This window comes from Maylandia zebra, linkage group LG22 (genome assembly GCF_041146795.1).
Source record: "Maylandia zebra isolate NMK-2024a linkage group LG22, Mzebra_GT3a, whole genome shotgun sequence".
Classification (NCBI taxonomy): Eukaryota; Metazoa; Chordata; class Actinopteri; order Cichliformes; family Cichlidae; genus Maylandia; species Maylandia zebra.
The window spans coordinates 3,739,988-3,761,841 of NC_135187.1; the positions used below are offsets into that span (position 1 = coordinate 3,739,988).

Below are 21,854 nucleotides of genomic sequence, written 5' to 3' on the forward strand. Positions count from 1 at the left end.
AATTTTTTCCCTATTGTTTACTGATTTCAATCCTATCTATATAAAATGTTAACGTGGAATATTGTGACATTCTGGCTGAACCATCAATCAACCATATGACAAAAGTAAGTAGGTAAAGTTTTATTTATGTTGCACTTTTCAAGACAAGGATCACAAAGTGCTTCATATGAAAGTAACAGAGCATTAAGGAAAAGAGTTCACTAAAATCAAGTCTAAAAACATGACATTTGGTTTTTTCTTAAAAGACACCACTGCATCCACTCATCTAAAACTCAAAGGGAGAGAGTTCCAGAGTCTGGGTTCACTGTGGTAAAAGCTCTGTCTCCTTTAGTTTTCAGCCTTGTATGATGTACAGTAAGCAGACCCTGATCACAAGACCTCAGGGACCTGCTGCAGACGTATGGCTGAAAAAGTTCAATGACGGTGCTCGCCTATCATATGTACAAAAGTGTAAAATGAATTGCAATGAACAAATAAATTAATAAATATGAATAACACGAGAGAGAACTAGAGATTTGACATGAGAATCCTAAATGTATGCAGAGTCAAGGCTTATCCCAAGAGTCCAGACAGAGGATTTAATTGTGATTAAATGATACAAAGAGCTTTCATTTCACTAGACACAAATCTGTCCAGGAAACAGACAAGGAATTCAGTTTTATCTTCATTAACTTGAACCCCAGATCATTCTTTAAAATAATTTTATTCAAAAACATGTGAGCTGACTGATCCAATTCTCTGATAGAGTCAGATGATTTCCATAGAGAGGCACTTTGCATCAGCAGCACCATGCTCCAGTGCTCTGGGAGAGTTTATAGTCCTGAGAGTTGAACACTGGATGACTGACAGCTGTCCTTCATCACAACAGAAGCCACAGAAATCCTCCTCATCAAAAACATGACTTTGATCTGCGTCCTCATCTGGACTCTCCTCTGCTGCTGCTTCACAGGTAAAGTCCAGAGAATCAAACTCCTCTCCTCTATCAACATCTGTCCCTCTGAAATGAAGCCCACAAAACCATGAAGCTGCTTTATGTTTTTGTCTCTGTGTCCTCAGAGTCCAGAGGACAGATCACAGTGACTCAGCCTGGAGCAGTGAGCTCTGCTGTGGGAGGAACTGTGAGCATCATATGTAGGACCAGTCAGGATGTTTATGTAGATGGCAGCTACCACCGTTTAGCCTGGTATCAACAGAGAAACGTTGGGCCTCCTAAACTACTTATTAGTAGTGCTTCTTATAAAAAATCAGAATGTCCAGCTCGTTTTACAGGCAGTGGATCAAACTCTGACTTCATTCTGACCATCAGTGGAGTCCAGGCTGAAGATGCAGCAGTTTATTACTGTCAGAGTTATCATGTTATCAACAGTAAAGATGTGTTCACACAGTGAAAAACAGTCGTACAAAAACCTCCCTCAGTCAGACTGAACAGAAACTGAAGTGACTGCTGCAGCTGGAAGATACTGCAGAGACTGATACAGTTCACTGAGGACACACACACACACACACACACACACACACACACACACACACACACACACACACACACACACACACGTTTGCTTCCAATCTAAAAATAGTTTCTTTTTCTCTTTTCCCTAACGATTAAGTAAAAATCAGTCAACATGTTCAACAAGTCGAATAGTTATACAGGGAGTGCAGAATTATTAGGCAAGTTGTATTTTTGAGGAATGATTTTATCATTGAACAACAACCATGTTCTCAATGAACCCAAAAAACTCATTAATATCAAAGCTGAATGTTTTTGGAAGTAGTTTTTAGTTTGTTTTTAGTTGTAGCTATTTTAGGGGGATATCTGTGTGTGCAGGTGACTATTACTGTGCATAATTATTAGGCAACTTAACGAAAAACAAATATATACCCATTTCAATTATTTATTTTTACCAGTGACACCAATATAACATCTCCACATTCACAAATATACATTTCTGACATTCAAAAAGAAAACAAAAACAAATCAGCGACCAATATAGCCACCTTTCTCTGCAAGGACACTCAAAAGCCTGCCATCCATGGATTCTGTCAGTGTTTTGATCTGTTCACCATCAACATTGCGTGCAGCAGCAACCACAGCCTCCCAGACACTGTTCAGAGAGGTGTACTGTTTTCCCTCCTTGTAAATCTCACATTTGATGATGGACCACAGGTTCTCAATGGGGTTCAGATCAGGTGAACAAGGAGGCCATGTCATTAGTTTTTCTTCTTTTATACCCTTTCTTGCCAGCCACGCTGTGGAGTACTTGGACGCGTGTGATGGAGCATTGTCCTGCATGAAAATCATGTTTTTCTTGAAGGATGCAGACTTCTTCCTGTACCACTGCTTGAAGAAGGTGTCTTCCAGAAACTGGCAGTAGGACTGGGAGTTGAGCTTGACTCCATCCTCAACCCGAAAAGGCCCCACAAGCTCATCTTTGATGATACCAGCCCAAACCAGTACTCCACCTCCACCTTGCTGGCGTCTGAGCCGGACTGGAGCTCTCTGCCCTTTACCAATCCAGCCACGGGCCCATCCATCTGGCCCATCAAGACTCACTCTCATTTCATCAGTCCATAAAACCTTAGAAAAACCAGTCTTGAGATATTTCTTGGCCCAGTCTTGACGTTTCAGCTTGTGTGTCTTGTTCAGTGGTGGTCGTCTTTCAGCCTTTCTTACCTTGGCCATGTCTCTGAGTATTGCACACCTTGTGCTTTTGGGCACTCCAGTGATGTTGCAGCTCTGAAATATGGCCAAACTGGTGGCAAGTGGCATCTTGGCAGCTGCACGCTTGACTTTTCTCAGTTCATGGGCAGTTATTGTGCGCCTTGGTTTTTCCACACGCTTCTTGCGACCCTGTTGACTATTTTGAATGAAACGCTTGATTGTTCGATGATCACGCTTCAGAAGCTTTTCAATTTTGAGACTGCTGCATCCCTCTGCAAGATATCTCACTATTTTTGACTTTTCTGAGCCTGTCAAGTCCTTCTTTTGACCCATTTTGCCAAAGGAAAGGAAGTTGCCTAATAATTATGCACACCTGATATAGGGTGTTGATGTCATTAGACCACACCCCTTCTCATTACAGAGATGCACATCACCTAATATGCTTAATTGGTAGTAGGCTTTCGAGCCTATACAGCTTGGAGTAAGACAACATGCATGAAGAGGATGATGTGGACAAAACACTCATTTGCCCAATAATTCTGCACCCCCTGTATAATGACAGCGATTGAGTTGAGTATAGAGAAACAGGAAATAAGGGGGGTGAAGAAGTGGTGTTTTAGTGATGCTGATTGGGATACATTTAGAATAGTTAGTGATGAAGAAATGCAAAGGATTGATATGAATGTGGGGGAGGATGAGTTAAATTTTTTTGTTTGTAAGGCAGTTTTAGAGGCGGCAACCAGGGTGTATCTGTAGATGCACAAACATAAAAGTTTCACATATTTTGGTTTACAAGGTTACAAAACTCAGTTCACAACTACGCACTTTATTTACAAGTACAAAATATTTATGACCACAATTTCAGCCCATAGCCATTGTCTAAAAACATGTAGAGACCTCTATCGAACACATTGCTCCAAAATCTTCCAGAGATGTTCAACTGTGTCGAGCTCAGGGGACTGTAGAAAACACGAGAATCACATCATTTTTATTCTCATTCAAATATTCATTGGTCTCTAGTGCTTCTTGTCATCCTGGAAGAGATCACTCAGCTCAAGACTGAATTGTTTAATGACATTAGTGATCACTCAGAACAAATCATGTTATCTTAATATTAAAAGAAAGATCATATGTACGTCTTTATCAGAACAGGGATTCACGTCAGTGCGTGGGGCTGTAGCCTCAGGCTTATGTTGTACTCTTTTTAGTAACGACCCTGACACTGACCATCCTGTCTGATTGGTCAACAAGTCAAACAACCCAGTGTGTCACAGTTTCTGTGTGTCTGACTTCATCTTTGCACTGAAACAGACAATAACAGACATCTTTGTATTTGTTATACAGTCTCTCAGCTGGACTAAATAATAAAAATCAACATATCTGCATGATAAACATTTACACAAACCTAATCTAAAATATTACTGCAAATGTAAAAACTGTCATGATGGAAGAAAACCCAATGCTATGGTAATTAAAAGATAACACACATTTGGGCCTATATTAAACCTTAGATATTCACATAATTATTATGTTATTATAGGGATATTGTTATTATTGTAAACTACTAAATCATAAGTGATCACACTCTCTGAACAGTAAAGAAAATCATTGAACAAATGCAACAACAATAATTGTTTCAGTTTGACCTTGTAAACAGAAGTTGACAAAACACTGTGGAGGTGTGAAGACTTCAGTCAAAACTTGTGATTTTCTTCAGCAGATGGAGTTTCACCAACATGAATTCAAAATAAATCTTCTGCTGTGTTTTAAAATATCGTCACTTAGTAAAAGTGAAGAGTCACTGACTCTACTGCTGGACACGCCGGGGCTCCTTGTTCAGGGTGAGACTCTCTGTGGAAACTTTGCTTCAGCATGCAGCCAGGTTCACCACAATGATGTTCTGCTATGATGGAGAAACTCAGAAAAACAGTCTGTGCAGGTCCTCAGTCATCCAGATCATGGTCGTGTAAGGAGCTTAGAAAGAAACAAACTGGACTTCTTTAAGTTTCTTGAAGATGTTTCACCTCTCATCCAAGAAGCTTCTTCAGGTCTAAAAGACACACAGTTAAAACCATCTTTGTTAAAAATGTGTCTAAAATGTTTTTAAAACTTGTGTTCTTTATGAAGATGCCATGAATGATTTATTTAATCAGGAATCAGTGAGAGGAAAATACGATGTTATGTTGAAGACAGCTGTCCTTCATGATTTCGCTGCAGTAAGGAAGAGCATCCTGCTGTACAAATGAACCTGAGGAAGGATCTGGAGAATGGAAGTGCTGTCAGAGAGCTGACCGATGGAATCAGAATCTATTCATAGAACGAAGGTTTACCGTATGAAAATAATAAAAGAAAACAATAATAAGAGAGACAGATCTATATGCTATTATGTTCCCCACATCTTTATCTGACCAAAAATATCAAGATCGAGAGTTGTTAAAGAAAATGAGAAAATCATTGGACATTAACACTGTACCTCAGCTTTGTTCACCATAATTACCTCCACCTAATATAATATAAACTAGCATACAGATGAAGACACTGATCAGCTTCAGAAAGCTCAGGGATCAGTAATTTGACATTAACTGCTGATTTGTGTTTCTCATGCACACAATAATAAACATGAAATGCAAAGAAAAACAACATTATAAAACAAAAAAACAGACAAAGTCATTCAATGTGTGTGTCAGTCAGTTCATTTCCATAGAGAGGCACTTTGCATCAGCAGCACCATGCTCCAGTGCTCTGGGAGAGTTTATAGTCCTGAGAGTTGAACACTGGATGACTGACAGCTGTCCTTCATCACAACAGAAGCCACAGAAATCCTCCTCATCAAAAACATGACTTTGATCTGCGTCCTCATCTGGACTCTCCTCTGCTGCTGCTTCACAGGTAAAGTCCAGAGAATCAAACTCCTCTCCTCTATCAACATCTGTCCCTCTGAAATGAAGCCCACAAAACCATGAAGCTGCTTTATGTTTTTGTCTCTGTGTCCTCAGAGTCCAGAGGACAGATCACAGTGACTCAGCCTGGAGCAGTGAGCTCTGCTGTGGGAGGAACTGTGAGCATCAAGTGTCGGACCAGTCAGGATGTTTATAGCAAATACTATTTACACTGGTACCAACAGAAAGATGGAGGAGTTCCTAAACTGCTCATTTATGTTGCTAGCAATCGACAATCAGGGATTCCAGCTCGTTTTACAGGCAGTGGATCAAACTCTGACTTCACTCTGACCATCAGTGGAGTCCAGGCTGAAGATGCAGCAGTTTATTACTGTCAGAGTTTTCACTTTCCTAACAGTCAGTATGTGTTCACACAGTGAAAAACAGTCGTACAAAAACCTCCCTCAGTCAGACTGAACAGAAACTGAAGTGACTGCTGCACTGAGGACACACACACACACACACACACACACACACACACACACACACACATACACACACACACACACACACACACACACACACACACAGTAATGTTTATGTGGGTTTGACTCAAAACATCAGACTTGTGTCCATCCTGACGAGCTCGCACAGAAGAACATGTGAAACACAAAACAGTTGATACTGTGAGTCAGATCTGTGATGAAGAAACTCTCCTGTAAATATTCAAACTAGGAAGTAGTTATTAAATGAGAATATTTTAGTAAACTGCAGTACTGATATATGTATGTATGTAGATTGCTCAGCTACATTCTTGGTCACAGAAATATTTCACATGATTTGATCTGAAGATTTAAAGTTTAGTTCATCAAGTCTTTAACTTCATCTTTGTGACATAAATTATTCTGACATTTACACTTTTTAACCTGCACTGATGTTCTGAAAGAGACATTTTTAGTGTCTCCTATGTTGATAAAGAAAGTTTAGTTTTTCTTTGGGTTATTTTATCAATTCTGACTTTGAAGAAAACCAGGACGGGTCTCATCATGGGTCACATGCAGGTTACAATAATCTGTCACCATGTTTTCTACTTCTTCTACACCCAACAGCAAAGATCATCACAAAATCCAACATGATGGAAAATAATGCAGCTGCAAAAGACTTTAAAACTATTTATAACAGGGAGCAGCTGTTGGCTGTGATTCTATTTTTAACTTATTGCTTTTTGTTTTCTTTTTTTTAGTTGTTTTCATTTTTTTACATTTACACTCTGATGTGATACAGCACATGTGATTCTCTCAGTCAAAGTTACTGAAGCAGAGATTTTCAGTGTATGGAAGCATCACTGCTGAACCTGAAGGATGATTATCAGACAGAAGAGCAGCTGAATGGAAACACATGAAAACCACTATTTGAAGACCTCAGTTTTTATTTGAAGTATTAAAACCATCAACAGTGCCACAAGCATGAAAACATGAAAACTATCAAAGCAATACAGACACAGAGGGAGCAGACTGAGAGAAGCTGCAGACTAAAGCCAGTATCAGAGTCCCAGTGAGTCAGCTCAGGACTGGGAACACTGGTCTGTCATCAGAGTCTCTGAGAGTGGAGTGTGGGAGCCCTGGGTGGCCTCACAGGTCACAGAGCCCACCTTCTCCCACTGGTCTGCAGGGAGCCTCAGGGTGCTGCTCCAGCTGTAGTGGCCGTCATTCTGCAGCGCCCCGGGGCTCCTGCTCTCCTCCCAGCTGATGCTGCTTCTTCCATCCACCTTCCAGGACAGCCTCCAGTCTGAGGGGAAGCCCTTGTTGGCCACACACATGACTGTAGCCTTCCCCTGCTGCAGCTCCTCACTAGAGGGCGCCAGCACGGTCAGGGAGGGGGGGACTCGACCCACTGCAGAGAGAGAGAGAGAGATGTTAGAGAAACTGGGAGTTGAAACTGCTCTTCAGCTGTTTCACTTCTCTATCTGAGATTGGTACCCATGGTAACAGACAGGCTTCACTGCTGAACCATGGCAACAGACGAGTTTCAGTACCAAAGATAAAAATATTAAAGCGTTTCTTTGACTTCTGATGTACTCATGTGCGTTATGTTTGTATTATTTATTAGTTTTATAATTAGAAAAAAAAAAAAGAAATTAACATGTCAGATTTTTCTCATAAACTTGTCATAAACAATTGTATGTAAAACAGAAAAAAGCATAGACCTTTTTTTGCTCTATTTGGAACAATAAAGATAACTGTACTTACTCACACATTAAAATCCATAAAATCAGCAAACCTCAGACATCAAACTGTTAATGTGTCGTTAATAATGTTAAATATTTAAGAACTATTAATTTTAGATGGATGTCACATTATTTGCAGCAAAAGGTTGAAGACAAAACTTTTATGGAAATGTAAAATATATAAACGTTTTCTACTTTCCTTCAAGAAAAAAAAAACTTTTGAAAGTTTAATTTCCAGTAAAAATAAATGCACAAGACGATTTTAGTCTGAATTCAAAATTTACACTGATATTAGATTTTATATTTATGAGAAACATGAAGTATTTATGTAGAAGGAAATGAAATGAACCTTAATGATACAAGTTTGAGCTTCATAAATGAGTGAAATGTACTTACAGTTAACATCCAGTCTGGTTCCTCCACCGAACGTGTACCACAGTGATACAAACTCATTGAGGCGCCGTACAAAAACCTCTGACTGTAGAGAGACACGGCTCTCTGACTCTGAGACAAACAAACTCAACAAAATCATTCACTGTTTGCATAATGTTATAAAAATAAAAAACAAACAGTGCAACATGCTTTTATAAATTGCATTTTTAAAATTAGATTCACAGTTCAGATAATTTTATTAATTCCAAAGTTTGTTTGCAGCTTTCCCACACTACCTGCTCACACGGTCAAACTCACACAGCCTACACTCTTTAAACAATAATCACAAGCACTGTTGCACGTCAAGGCAGAGATAAACAAGCAATGAGGTCAAGGAAAAAGTAAATAAATACATCAAAATGAACAAAAATGTTCAAAATAAATAAACAGAATATGAAGGGTAAATGTCTGAAAATGAAGAATCACAGAAACATTCATCTAAACGACTCCTGTCAGCGTTCAGGAATCTAACAGCTGAGGGAATGAAGGATTTGAAGTTTCTGTTTGTTCTACACTGAGGTTCAAGGTAACGGTGACCTGAGAACAACTTCCTGAACTCAGATGACAAAACACGTTCAGGATGGATAATAATGTTTTTGTCCTTCATTTTCAGAGTGTCTCTCTGCCTGACCTCCGTGGTTTTGGAGCAGGTATTTATAAATAAAACACTGATCCAGCAGTTCAAGAAATGACTTTCTATAAATGGGCATTAAAAGTGTCATGGTCAGGGGGAGCTGGCTGTGTTTTTCCATGATGTCTCTGTGCTTCCACCTCTGGGCGGAGCCCTCGTCAGCACACCTGCCATGCTCACCTGATTGTGATCCAGGACAAGCGGCAGTGTTTAAGACCAGCATCAGCATCTCTTCTTTGCTGGTCCGTCTGCTCAAAACATGTTAGTAACAGGCTGCCTTTACGTCTCGTGCTGTGTTTACCTTTCCTTGTTCTCCTTGTGCTCTCAGGAGCTTCTCAGATCCACCAGTCACATTATCAGCAGTTTGCATACCGACCTGTACGCAGGTCATGCTCACGCTGCTTCATGTTCTCAGGCTCATGTTTCATCACCTGTCTGCTCTCCTGCCTTCAACTGTTCTTCATCACTGGATTAATCATGTTGAGCTCAGTACACTCATCCATCCAGCTCACTCAGCCAACATCACTCCCACTGGAGCGACCCCCACTCCACCTGCCAAAACCTTCACTTTTGTGATCCCCACACTAAGAAATCATCTCCAGTGCCATTGTTTATTATTGTGTTGCATAATAAAGCTTCTGAGTGAACTTTATCCTGACTTCCTGTGATTGAATCTGCATTTCTCTCCACATCCATGTGCCGGCCTTTATCAACTTTTTTTATTGACATCAAAAAAGTTCAACCTTCTTCTTCTTTTTCTCTAAATAAATAAATAGGTTTGTTTTAAATGCCAGAGGCCCACCGGAATGTTTGCCTGTCGGCTCTCCACTGCTGTATTCAGAATCAGAATCAGAATACTTTATTAATGCCAAAGGAAATTATTGCCAGATGGAAGAAATTCCACATGGCAACTCTGCGTATTTGTTTTTTCTATTCAATCATTTATATCAATGTATTGACACCAATAAACTATACCAACAACTACACCTACATGACCTTCTGTGAAAGGACTGCTGCTACCTACCTGAATGAGTTTGTTTTAGAATTTAGATTTTATGTTATTTATCCCTATCTATATTGTTGCAGTTTATTACTGCCTTTTTTATTATTTATTGCTGCTCTTTTTTAAACGTATTCTTTTTAAACTGTATTGTTTATTGCACTGTAGAGGCTGGTGAGAAACAGTATTTTGTTTCAGCCCGGGTAACACCATACGAAATGACAATAAACTTCTTGAGTCTTGAGTCGTAGAGCTAAACCTTGCCAAGCTAAGTATTTGATGGAGCCTACAGTCTTCAATAATCCATAACTTGCTTCCTCCTTTTATCTGGCAACAGCTGAAGAAAGCTGTGAAGCTACAGTTGTCATATGCCGTGGGAGTGTCTGGTCGGGTGTGGTCCAGGTTCCTGTTGCCCGTCCCCTGGGGTGGAGTTGGCCAGCTCATCACCTGCTTCCAATTCCTGGGCCTCCATCTGGAGGGTTTTCAAGCCAGCGCTGCCTGCCACTCCTCGCCAGTTCGTCCTGCTACCACTAGTGGTAAACTAGCCTCCACTGTGTTTGGACTCTGTTTGTCTGGACCGTGGGTAAATGTGTTCTCCTGTGTTCTCCAGATACATCACCCGTCGTGCTCTGTTTCCACTCCGTTCTCCAGTCTGCCTAGAACCCTAGGACTACACACTCACCTTCTCCTCAGCCTGCCCTCCAGCCCGTACTTCAACGGTGGATCCCTCTCCCCTGGACACCCTGGAACCTGGACCAGCTTCCCCACATTCTCAGCCATCCCTGGGATGCTCCCACGGCAACCCCTCCTCTGCCTAATAGTCGGTGTTTTCAAGTAAGCACAAGACTCTCCACTAGTACCACTCACCTCAGCCCTTTAATTGTTTACCAGATCAGTAAAACCTCTTTCCTGTGTTTGCAGAAGTTCCCGCCCGTGTTCTCTTTGTGTTCCACGTCTGTTTTCCCGTCCTCTGGTCTCCTTCAGTTCCTGCGAATAGTTTCTGTTAGACCCAGCCTTGTTTATTAAGTACCTTTTTCCTTCAAATAAATTGTACATAGTTCGAGCAATTGAGTCTGCTCTCGAGTCCACTGCATCCTTGTTTGTGACAACAGTATTCTCTTTTTGAACAAAGATGTTAATGGCATGGATATGTAACTGACTTTTTGCATGTCCTGAGAACCTGAAGATAGCCTTTTCCCTAAATTTCTAAAGCCTACACGGACAAAGGCTGGGTCACACTTGTTGACTGATTTGAATAAACTTTGGCACAGTGGAAAATAAGCCCCCCTTGTACACTGTTATGCAACCAAGGAAAAGTTGTGAACCGTTATTGTTGAAACGACAACACACATTCAGCTCGCTTCTGCACTACTATAAACGTCGGCTTTGAGAGTTTTGAGAACGCTCTCGAAAACGCATACATTTCAAAACGGAGCTGTCCCGTCGCAGTGTGGACACTCTAAAACGTCGACTTTCTAAAACGATGACGCATTTTAGTCATGTGATGCAGTCATGTGACCAATTAAACAAAGATAGCAGAGGGCATTATACAGCACTTGTTTTGATTGCTCTCAATTTTGACAGCACTAAAAAAAGATTAATATCAGTTTGTACATGCTCCAGATAGCTTTTCTTCAAATTCTTTAATTCTCACTCGCTTTTGCGCAGGACTGGAACGTTTTCAATGTGGACGCACAACTCTGTGAAAACGACTGAAAACGCTAGTGTGGACGCGGAGCATTTTCAGAAGAAAAGGCCGTTTTCAAATCTATCCGGGCTAGTGTGGACGTAGCCTTAGGATCAGGTTGTGCAGGCTTTGTGCAGGTGATCATGTCTGAAACATCAAATTCTTCTCTGTCCCTGTCATCTGCGTGTGACTGGTTCCTGACATGGAGCTCATGTCCCTGATGTAAATATGACGAGAAAACTTGTCACTCTATGAAATGCCTCTGACTGTGAAAAGGTGCGGCTGTAAGGAAAACTGGAGAGGACCCCGCCTGGGAGCAGTGTCATGACCAAACATGGCGAGACTCTCCCATGCCCCTGACAATCTGCTCCTATATAAAGGAATAATACAATGTTTGTGTAAAAATCCATCATTCTACCCTTATCTGACTTCTACAGCACTCCAAACTTCTTAAAATGTATTTATTTTAAAAACCAAGAAAACAAAATATAGAAAGAAAAAAATACAAAACTATTTCCTTCAAAGTAAATACTGCCAGTAGAATGAGCTGCCTTGGTGGAGATTTATGTTCTTGGAGGGCCTCTCGTCAATGACAGATATTAAATTTAAAAAAAAAGAAAACTCATTAAATTAGTTAAACTCGGACAACATGCTGATTAAGTGCTTTTATTTCTGCTATGCAAAAGTAAACCTTTGACAAAGGGTGAACAAAATGTAAAATATATTATCTCTGAAATTTAAAAACTTCAAACAATATTTGCTTTAGAGACAAAAGTTCTACTGAAACATTTTCAGGGAGACAAAAGAAGAAGTGAAGAAGATATTACTCTGTCTGAAGACAAAATGTAACAAATCCAAGAGTCAGAATATATAATTAGTAAAGTTCAACAAAATGTAGCAGCAGCATCAGGGTTTTAAAATGAATCAATAAAAGTACAGAATTTAGTTCTTTGAGTGACTCAAATCTACTAACAGTTCACTTCCAGCCTGTTGCTCCACCAAAAGTCCACCACAGTGATACAAACTCACTGATCAGCTCTCTGACTCTGAAATCGATAAAATGTCAAACTTGTGTTCAATCAAATCTAAGGAAGACAGTGAATCATGAATTTAAAAATAATCGCGTGACCCTCAATGATCTAATGATCATAAATTAAATGATCTCATTTAATAATAGTGACAGTACTGATTTTATCCATTTTCCTGAAAATAGTTTTCTTCAGTTTTCTCTGTCATTTTGTAAAACTATAAAGTGGAAAATGTTTAACTTCTTTAAGGCGCTTTAAAGTGGTATGAAAACCATAATGTTGTAGAAAAATTAAGTGGGTTTAAATAACAGACATTCACAAAGGAACAATTTCAACACAAATGCGTCTAATTGGACACTGTTGGTCAATATTATCATGAAGTGATTGATCCACTGATAGAAATCATCAGACTGATCCAAGTCCCTGTGTGAGTCAGTCAGATGATTTCCATAGAGAGGCACTTTGCATCAGCAGCACCATGCTCCAGTGCTCTGGGAGAGTTTATAGTCCTGAGAGTTGAACACTGGATGACTGACAGCTGTCCTTCATCACAACAGAAGCCACAGAAATCCTCCTCATCAAAAACATGACTTTGATCTGCGTCCTCATCTGGACTCTCCTCTGCTGCTGCTTCACAGGTAAAGTCCAGAGAATCAAACTCCTCTCCTCTATCAACATCTGTCCCTCTGAAATGAAGCCCACAAAACCATGAAGCTGCTTTATGTTTTTGTCTCTGTGTCCTCAGAGTCCAGAGGACAGATCACAGTGACTCAGCCTGGAGCAGTGAGCTCTGCTGTGGGAGCAACTGTGAGCATCAAGTGTAGGACCAGTCAGAATGTTTATAGCTCCAACCGTTTAGCCTGGTACCAACAGAAAGATGGAGGAGTTCCTAAACTGCTCATTTACTATGCTAGCACTCGACAATCAGGGATTCCAGCTCGTTTTACAGGCAGTGGATCAAACTCTGACTTCACTCTGACCATCAGTGGAGTCCAGGCTGAAGATGCAGCAGTTTATTACTGTCAGAGTTTTCACTACATTAACAGTCAGTGGGTGTTCACACAGTGAAAAACAGTCGTACAAAAACCTCCCTCAGTCAGACTGAACAGAAACTGAAGTGACTGCTGCAGCTGGAAGATACTGCAGAGACTGATACAGTTCACTGAGGACACACACACACACACACACACACACACAGACACACACACACACACACACACACACACACACACACACACACACACACACACACACAGCTTTTCAGGCAACTTTCACAAAATGCAATGATATCCAAATCTCATAATCATATCAATTTAAACCAGGACTTTTTGTTTTCTAATAAATAAATATTAGTGTTTTTATTTTTTTATTTTTGATGAAGTCAAAAATATTTAAAGTCTTGTAAAAACAATGCGTCTCCAAACACTTTTCAGATGGCTGATCCCCAATCAAATAGCAATAATGCTAATACTGATATCAAAAATATTCATTAAAGGCAGAAAATAGTTTGTATTGAGTCTGAAAATGTACAAATTGCAACATTACTTCATTGTTTACTTTGATGCTGTTTATTAGTTGTATCTCAATACTGGTACGACCTTTTTGACAACACAAAATATTTGCTTCATTCATTAAAATGTTGAAATAATCAGTTTTAATAAGCTGTGAAAAATCAAGGGAGAAAATTAATGATTAATAAATATAATATTTTTCTTTACAAACATTATCATTGTTATCAAGATAATACATAGGAATACAAGTTATTTACAAACAAACACGATTTACTGTGTTAACACAGTAAATCTAATTAGCCTGTTGATTTATCCATTATACGTCTTTTTTTCTTTTTTTTTAACTGATTTATTTATTTCAATGAATCAGTATGTTTGTAACCAGATCAAAACTGTTGTTTAATAAAATGTGTTAAATGTTTTTTTTATTTTGAAATCCATGTTAATGTATTTATAAACATATATAACAAACAGTAGAAATAACAGGACATGTTCTGTTGAAAAATCTTTACTGTTGTAAAATCTTGAGACAAGTTCATAAAACAGGCAACAAACAGATGAAGAATAAACAGACTGAGATTGAAAAAGTCTGCAGACTGAGAGCTGTAGCAAAGTTTAAACAACAACAACAACAACAACACAACGTCATGTCCCCAGTGAATCAGCTCATGACTGTCTGCTGCACCCCGGGGCTCCTGCTCACTTCACAATCAATGCTGCTGCATCTGCGGCCGTCAACGATCCAGGACAGACTCCAGTCTGAGGGGAAGCCCTTGTTGGCCAGAATTCGTTTACAAACACAACTCACTAAAACAATTTTCTGCATAAACAGAGATATTTACTATACAATTAACCTTAATCTGAAACCAAGGAAGATGATGCAGAAAAATTTTTATTCATGTAAAATTTAGTTTTTCCACAACTTACTGTGAAGATCATATAAAGAAAAATCATTGAAGGAACTGGTTTATCAACAGCAAGTAGGTAAAAAGTTCAAAAACAAATTTAGACATAAATTTCTGTCAGCCTCCCTGTGATATCAGGAAAAACAACAAAATAAAGTTTGGATGCTTTTTAATCTCACCCAACAGCCAACAACTGAAGCAAATATAACATATTATTTTTATCATTTTAAAGGGTAAAAACTTACTTCCAACATTCAATGTGTTCCCTGTGTAATTCTGGCAGCTGATATGAAGCATTCTTTAGTAAAATGACACAACCTTTATTGTAATTTTTCTATATTGCTTACTCATTTCAAAGCTATCTATATAACATGTTACACGTGGAGTATTGTGACAAACTAGCTGATCCATCATTCAACAACATGACAAAAGTAAGTGAAATTTTATTTATGTAGCACCTTTCAAGACAAGCTGGTGCTTGCTCATAATGCTTACAAAAGTGTGCAATGAATTACAATGAAGAAATAAATGAATAGAAATGAATAACAAGATAGAAAACTGGAGGTTTGCATTAGAATCCTAAATGTATGCAGAGTCGAGAGTTACCCCAAGAGTCCAGACAGAGGATTTAATTGTGAAAACCATTCTTTAAGATAAATATATTAAAAAAACATGCGAGCTGATTGAAGCAAGTCCCTGTTAAAGTCAGTTCATTTCCATAGAGAGGCACTTTGCATCAGCAGCACCATGCTCCAGTGCTCTGGGAGAGTTTATAGTCCTGAGAGTTGAACACTGGATGACTGACAGCTGTCCTTCATCACAACAGAAGCCACAGAAATCCTCCTCATCAAAAACATGACTTTGATCTGCGTCCTCATCTGGACTCTCCTCTGCTGCTGCTTCACAGGTAAAGTCCAGAGAATCAAACTCCTCTCCTCTATCAACATCTGTCCCTCTGAAATGAAGCCCACAAAACCATGAAGCTGCTTTATGTTTTTGTCTCTGTGTCCTCAGAGTCCAGAGGACAGATCACAGTGACTCAGCCTGGAGCAGTGAGCTCTGCTGTGGGAGGAACTGTGAGCATCAACTGCAAAACGAGTCAAAGGGTAGATGATGGAGAAGATCAATTCTGGTACCAACACAGAGATGGAGAACGTCCTAAACTGCTCACTAGCTATGGAAATCACAAAGTCTCAGGGATTCCAGACCGTTTCACAAGCAGTGGATCAAACTCTGACTTCACTCTGACCATCAGTGGAGTCCAGGCTGAAGATGCAGCAGTTTATTACTGTCTGGGTGAATTCAATGTTAACAGTCAGTATTCGTTCACACAGTGAAAAACAGTCGTACAAAAACCTCCCTCAGTCAGACTGAACAGAAACTGAAGTGACTGCTGCAGCTGGAAGATACTGCAGAGACTGATACAGTTCACTGAGGACACACACACACACACACACACACACACAGACACAGACACACACACACCTCGTGAAAGTAGACTCAGCTATACAGACAGAAAAACACTCTCTTAATCAAAATCCAAGGAACAGGCCGATGTGTTGAGTTGGATGATTTAATAAGGAAAAAGTGTGAAACTGTTGACAAAACCAGAAATAAACCAATAAAGATGTTGCATCAATATACAATATAACAAACACACCAGTAAGTCACATATTCAAAAATATGAGCACAATATTTATCTGCTTAGTGAGTGCCCGAATAAAACATCAAATGAAATCACGCTCATGATCAAAATGTTAAAGAAACCACATGGCATATGAGCTAGCTTAACCTTACTAGCTTAGGTTATACATGCATTCAAATTAAATTCAAACTACAAACTATATCACACCTTCACAACAAATAATAATGCACACAAGTCGTCTCAGTGATAACAAAGAATATTACTTACAGATGATGCCGTTTATCAACTTGTGATGGCATGGATGTCAACAGATTAACAGAGGTGAAACTGCCTCTGGCTAATTAAATCTTACAGAGTAAAAATACACAAAAACAACCACTAGAGGCAAACTGCAGGACAGAAAATACCTACCGCCTGCATGAATCATTTACATTCTTCATTAATAAACTATGATAGAGCACACATACAACTTAGACTGACTTGAAGAACACACAAATAAAAAGACGTCACTTTAAATATCTGACTAAAAGTCATCGTCATCCTTTGAGGTCTCAATGTAAAATCAACGAGCTTTGGTCTTAGCAAAAAAATGTAAACGGACTCATAAAAGGTAAAAATGTAGCACAATAGTCACTGCTCTTGCTTGTCATCGTTTCACAACAGTTCCTACTGTACCAGCTTAAGTGCTACTGTACTATCCTATAACAATCACACAATACTTTATAATAACTACACAGTTTTAATCGTCATCCCTTTTTAAAATCAGACTTGTTTCTCTCCACTCGATATCATAAATTATTTAATTATTCACTGCTCACTAAGAGTAAATCAGCCTTTTATGTTGATGACAGCTGCAGCTGACTGACTCTGTGTGTTTGCATATGTGTCCTGCCTCTCTGCTCACAGCTGTTAAGAGGCCAGTGTTGATCAGTGGCTGTCCAGGCCTTTCAGAGCCACTCACACACCAGCAGCACAATGATGATGTCACTGACTCTACTGCTGGCCACCCTGGGGCTCCTTGTTCAGGCCGTTCACACAGTGATACAACGCCGTACAAAAACCTCACACAGCTGGAGAGGAACTGAGAAAAAAGATCATCTGAACTGACAGCTGCTCAGAAACATACATTATTTTATCTGTATAAAATAGTTTCATATTTTTTTTATAAATACATGTTATAAATGTTAATATCATCATTTTGTGAATGTTTTTATTATTTTTATTTTTAAGCAAGAAGTTATTTATCCTATAAATAGAATTTTATTGCTACAATTAATTATCTGTAAAACAGAGAATATCGATACGAGCAACGATTGAAAGCAATCAATTAAATATTTTATCTTTGGATTATGAAAGCTCGAATCAATTTTCTCAAACCCAAAAGACCAATGACTTATTCATCCTGCTGTAAGTTCTACAGAAACACAAATATTTATGATTACCATGTAATCGTCTTTTTTATAAATATTTCTTCACGTCATTATGCGGGCCACAAGTAGAGGTGAAATGGGCCGTGAGATTGAGACACAGAAATTACAGCCTCTTGATGTGTGTTTTGTTTGTGTTTCCACCCGCCTGGAATCACCAAAAATAGAGAGGGCACAGCCTAACATATGAAACAGGAAAAGACCGACGTGTAAACCCTTTATTCCAACAAAGTAACTGTATTCTGAATGTCACCTTTTAAACGGTAACTGTAACGGAATACAGTTACTCATATTTTGTATTTTAGATACGTAACGGCGGTACATGTATTCTGTTACTCCCCAACACTGGTCTGCAGGGAGCCTCAGGGTGCTGCTCCAGCTGTAGTGGCCGTCATTCTGCAGCGCCCCGGGGCTCCTGCTCTCCTCCCAGCTGATGCTGCCACTTCCATCCACCTTCCAGGACAGCCTCCAGTCTGAGGGGAAGCCCCTGTTGGCCACACACATGACTGTAGCCTTCCCCTGCTGCAGCTCCTCACTAATGGTGTCTCTGTTATGGGTCAAAAATTTCACATTTCTATCAAGTAAATTATTCCATGCCGTGTTTCAAATTAAACTGAAGAGTTGTAAGTCCATTAGCCCTTGGTGAATAAATAATGACAGAGTCTAATATGACAGTGTCGTTGTTTCTCTCAAGCTTTATTTACCAAATTTTGACTCTTTCAACTCTAACACATCGATCCAAATTCACGCACAGATGTTCAACTGTCTTAAAGTCTGAAGGACTTGAAGGACACTTTATATGATTTATGTCAAAGAACAAATGGTGTCATGAAACTGCTGAGCAGGCAGGAAAGGACTCAAATGCAGCTACTGCAGAGACTGATACAGTTCACTGAGGACACACACACAAGCATATACATTGAGTATATTGCTACAAATTAAGAGACGACCAAATACAATACATAGCACTTAGAAAACATCACTAGATTAATTGATAATCCTGAACACGTACTTTGTTCACACCTGTTTCTGGACAGGAGTGCTTTAACTCTCAGACTCCTGATCTCCACCTCATCCTGGACAATTATCCTCAAGTAAGTCTCCACCTGCTTCATCTCTGCCACCACCAGCTTCTAGACTCTTCTCTGCTCTGTTGCTTCATCAGAGTTTCACTGACATATAGTTCATTAATCAAACTTCAGTAAATCTTCATTTAAATAGACTCTGTTTAAACATACAGATGACAGCCTGCTCTTTAATTTCAATTATTAGGATATTTTTTATCTATATTGTCCGAATAAAATGCAGGTCAAGAAACAGCTTTGAGACTAGAAAATATGAAGAGCACACAGACAATCTATGGTTGGACCTCAACATCTTATAGAAAACACTAAATGTGTGTATAAGAATATATTTAACCATGTTGACTACACATTACACTTGGTGTGTCTGTAGACATTTTTATTTTGGTCTGGTTTAATAAATGTTACAAAATCTCTCTTTTTTAAATGTGCATCGATCAAACTCACAGAGTCAAAGAACATGTTTCCTCGTTGCATTTTTATTCTTTTAAGAGTTTGAAATATCAGCTTTACAACAGACACAAAAGGATGAAACTAGAGGAGATTGTTGCTCTGATTGTTGTCATTATGGGTTAGGGTTAGGGTTAGGGTTAACTAACATCTGGGCAATAAAAAACAGAGCAGAATGTAAGTTTGTCTTTGTGACAAACGTTACAATGTTGATGCAGGTGGAATGAGAGACATAAATAAAGTGCAATATGCAGTAAAGGGAACAATGTGCACTGATGTCAGATAGAGAAAAGTAGTGAAGTGAATTTGTTTAATAACAAGCAAAAATCTAATACGTTTGAAACTGACCACTAAAAGCTAACCAGAGGTGTCAAAAGTACACACATTGCAAGTTTAGATACCTCGGGGGTCTGACCGTTGTTGTACGCTAACAAAGTGCCAACATAATCAGTGTAAGCAAACTAGATGATTCCTAGAATTATATAATTATTAACGGCAAATTTATACATGACAGACTCTGTCCCAACCTTTACAATCCACTTGCAAGGTTTCCACAGACGATGATCCATGCAGGAACGCATTTCCACCTACTGTAGAGATCACGTGTTTCCGGTTAGCATGGAGGTCACGTGCTTCCTGTTACTGTGGAGGTCGCAATATGGCGCTCCCCAGTGGCTGCAGCCCTTCTCTGTCCATGGGGCTGCACGCCACTAACACGTTAACGATCTAACTGCGCTAATGCGTTGACGCCGTGCAGCCAACGCACGGGGCGATCTGCGTTAACTCGCTAAGAGAGATTTGTAGTGTTAATGCAGTTGTGGCTTCAACGTCATTTTAACAAAATTAACGCTAACAGCACTACTCTAAACATTAAAATGTACTTTTAACCTACATTCACTAAACTTCAAACTGCATCAAAAACTATTTTGTGTGTACTCCCAAACACAGGTTAAAAACGATAAGGAGCAGTTATTACACACTACATCACAAAACCTGTTCAGGGCATGAAACTCAAGTCTGTCCAGTGTCACAGGTTGTCCTGTTATTCTACAAAACATATACAAATGTGAAGTTAAAACAGAGATGAATGATTCTGAGCTGTGGTCAGGTTTAACTTTTGCATCCTGTGGTCAGCATTGTACATCATTGTGAATCACTGAAAGTGTGTTTAACTGAGTGAGTTTTCTAAAAATCTAAAGTAAGTTTTACAAATTGAACCTTTCCTCTGAATATTTTTTAAATGTCCTTCACTTTTGAGGCCCTGTTTACATGTGCAGGCGTCTTTTGGAAAACAGACTTTACTATTTATTCTGTGCTGCTTACATGTTAACAGCACTTTAGTCCAAGACAATCCAATACAAAAAGCACATGGCCCAAAAATCAAAAGAATGATAATCAATGAAGTTTCAATGAAGCTCCAGAGGACGACCCGGAGGTCGGCAACACAATAGCCCATGATCAAATAGTTGTGGGGAGGCCTGTGGTGGCGAACTGCATACAAAGCGGTGACGTCGTTGGTGAGGCCATGGCAGAAAAGCCCCCAGTGGCTTGGCTACACACACTCTGCGCAGCTGCATAGCATTGGCTTGGCAGGCGTCAGGCACGCTGAATGTCACGGCAGCATGAGAGCCACGAATAGTGGAGCTGCTGGTGACGGATTCGTAACTGAGACGAAGCCGAACCAGCAAGCGCGGGGACTGCTGGTGGGGACGAAGCAGAAACGGCAGGCGTGCAGTCCACTGGCAGCTGCAGCCGCAGTGGGCAGAGTAATCCAGCAACTCCCGGGCTTGGATCGTCTCCTTGGCTCGGACCAGATAGCAGATCAGCGGCGAAGCCGACGGGATCTCCAGCAGTTCGGGATTGCCGTGAAGAATCACCTCCATGGTGTTTACTCCCACCAGCTTTGTCCACACATCCGAGGTGCCAGAAATGTATGCTCACAGGTTCCAGAGACGGTGACACCCTCCTCACGAACAGCATCCACTGGGTCCATCTTGCGTCAGATCGTTCTGTCACGGCAGGGTGTGCCTGTGCTTTTTTGATACAGGACCCAAAAGCAGATGATGACAGAGGAGTTGCAGGTTTCAGCAAAAAAAACGAGCCTTTATTTGGGTTGAGGGCTGAACCAAAAATGAAAACTATGAAAAAACTATGAGAACTGTGACAACGGTGACAATTGTGGTGGGTATAACAGACAATGACATTGTCAGGGCTCGTGGGATGAGCCGTGTGGAATTTAATGAGGACCCAAGATGCAGGCAGCTGAGATGCAGGGGAGTTTTTATAGAGAA

At 39.8% G+C, this 21,854-nt stretch overlaps 1 protein-coding gene across 1 annotated transcript; it reads right to left on the reverse strand.

Moving 5' to 3' along the window:
* Window positions 1–6,949: 6,949 nt before the first annotated feature.
* Window positions 6,950–19,146, reverse strand: LOC143414776 (immunoglobulin lambda-like polypeptide 5). Its single transcript, XM_076879607.1, has 4 exons — window positions 19,055–19,146; window positions 18,368–18,578; window positions 8,162–8,243; window positions 6,950–7,431 (listed from the first exon to the last, which is right to left on the reverse strand). Exons 1-4 carry the CDS (start codon window positions 19,144–19,146, stop codon window positions 7,103–7,105), a joined length of 714 nt encoding a protein of 237 aa, XP_076735722.1. The 3' UTR covers window positions 6,950–7,102.
* Between the last annotated feature and the right edge of the window lie 2,708 nt (window positions 19,147–21,854).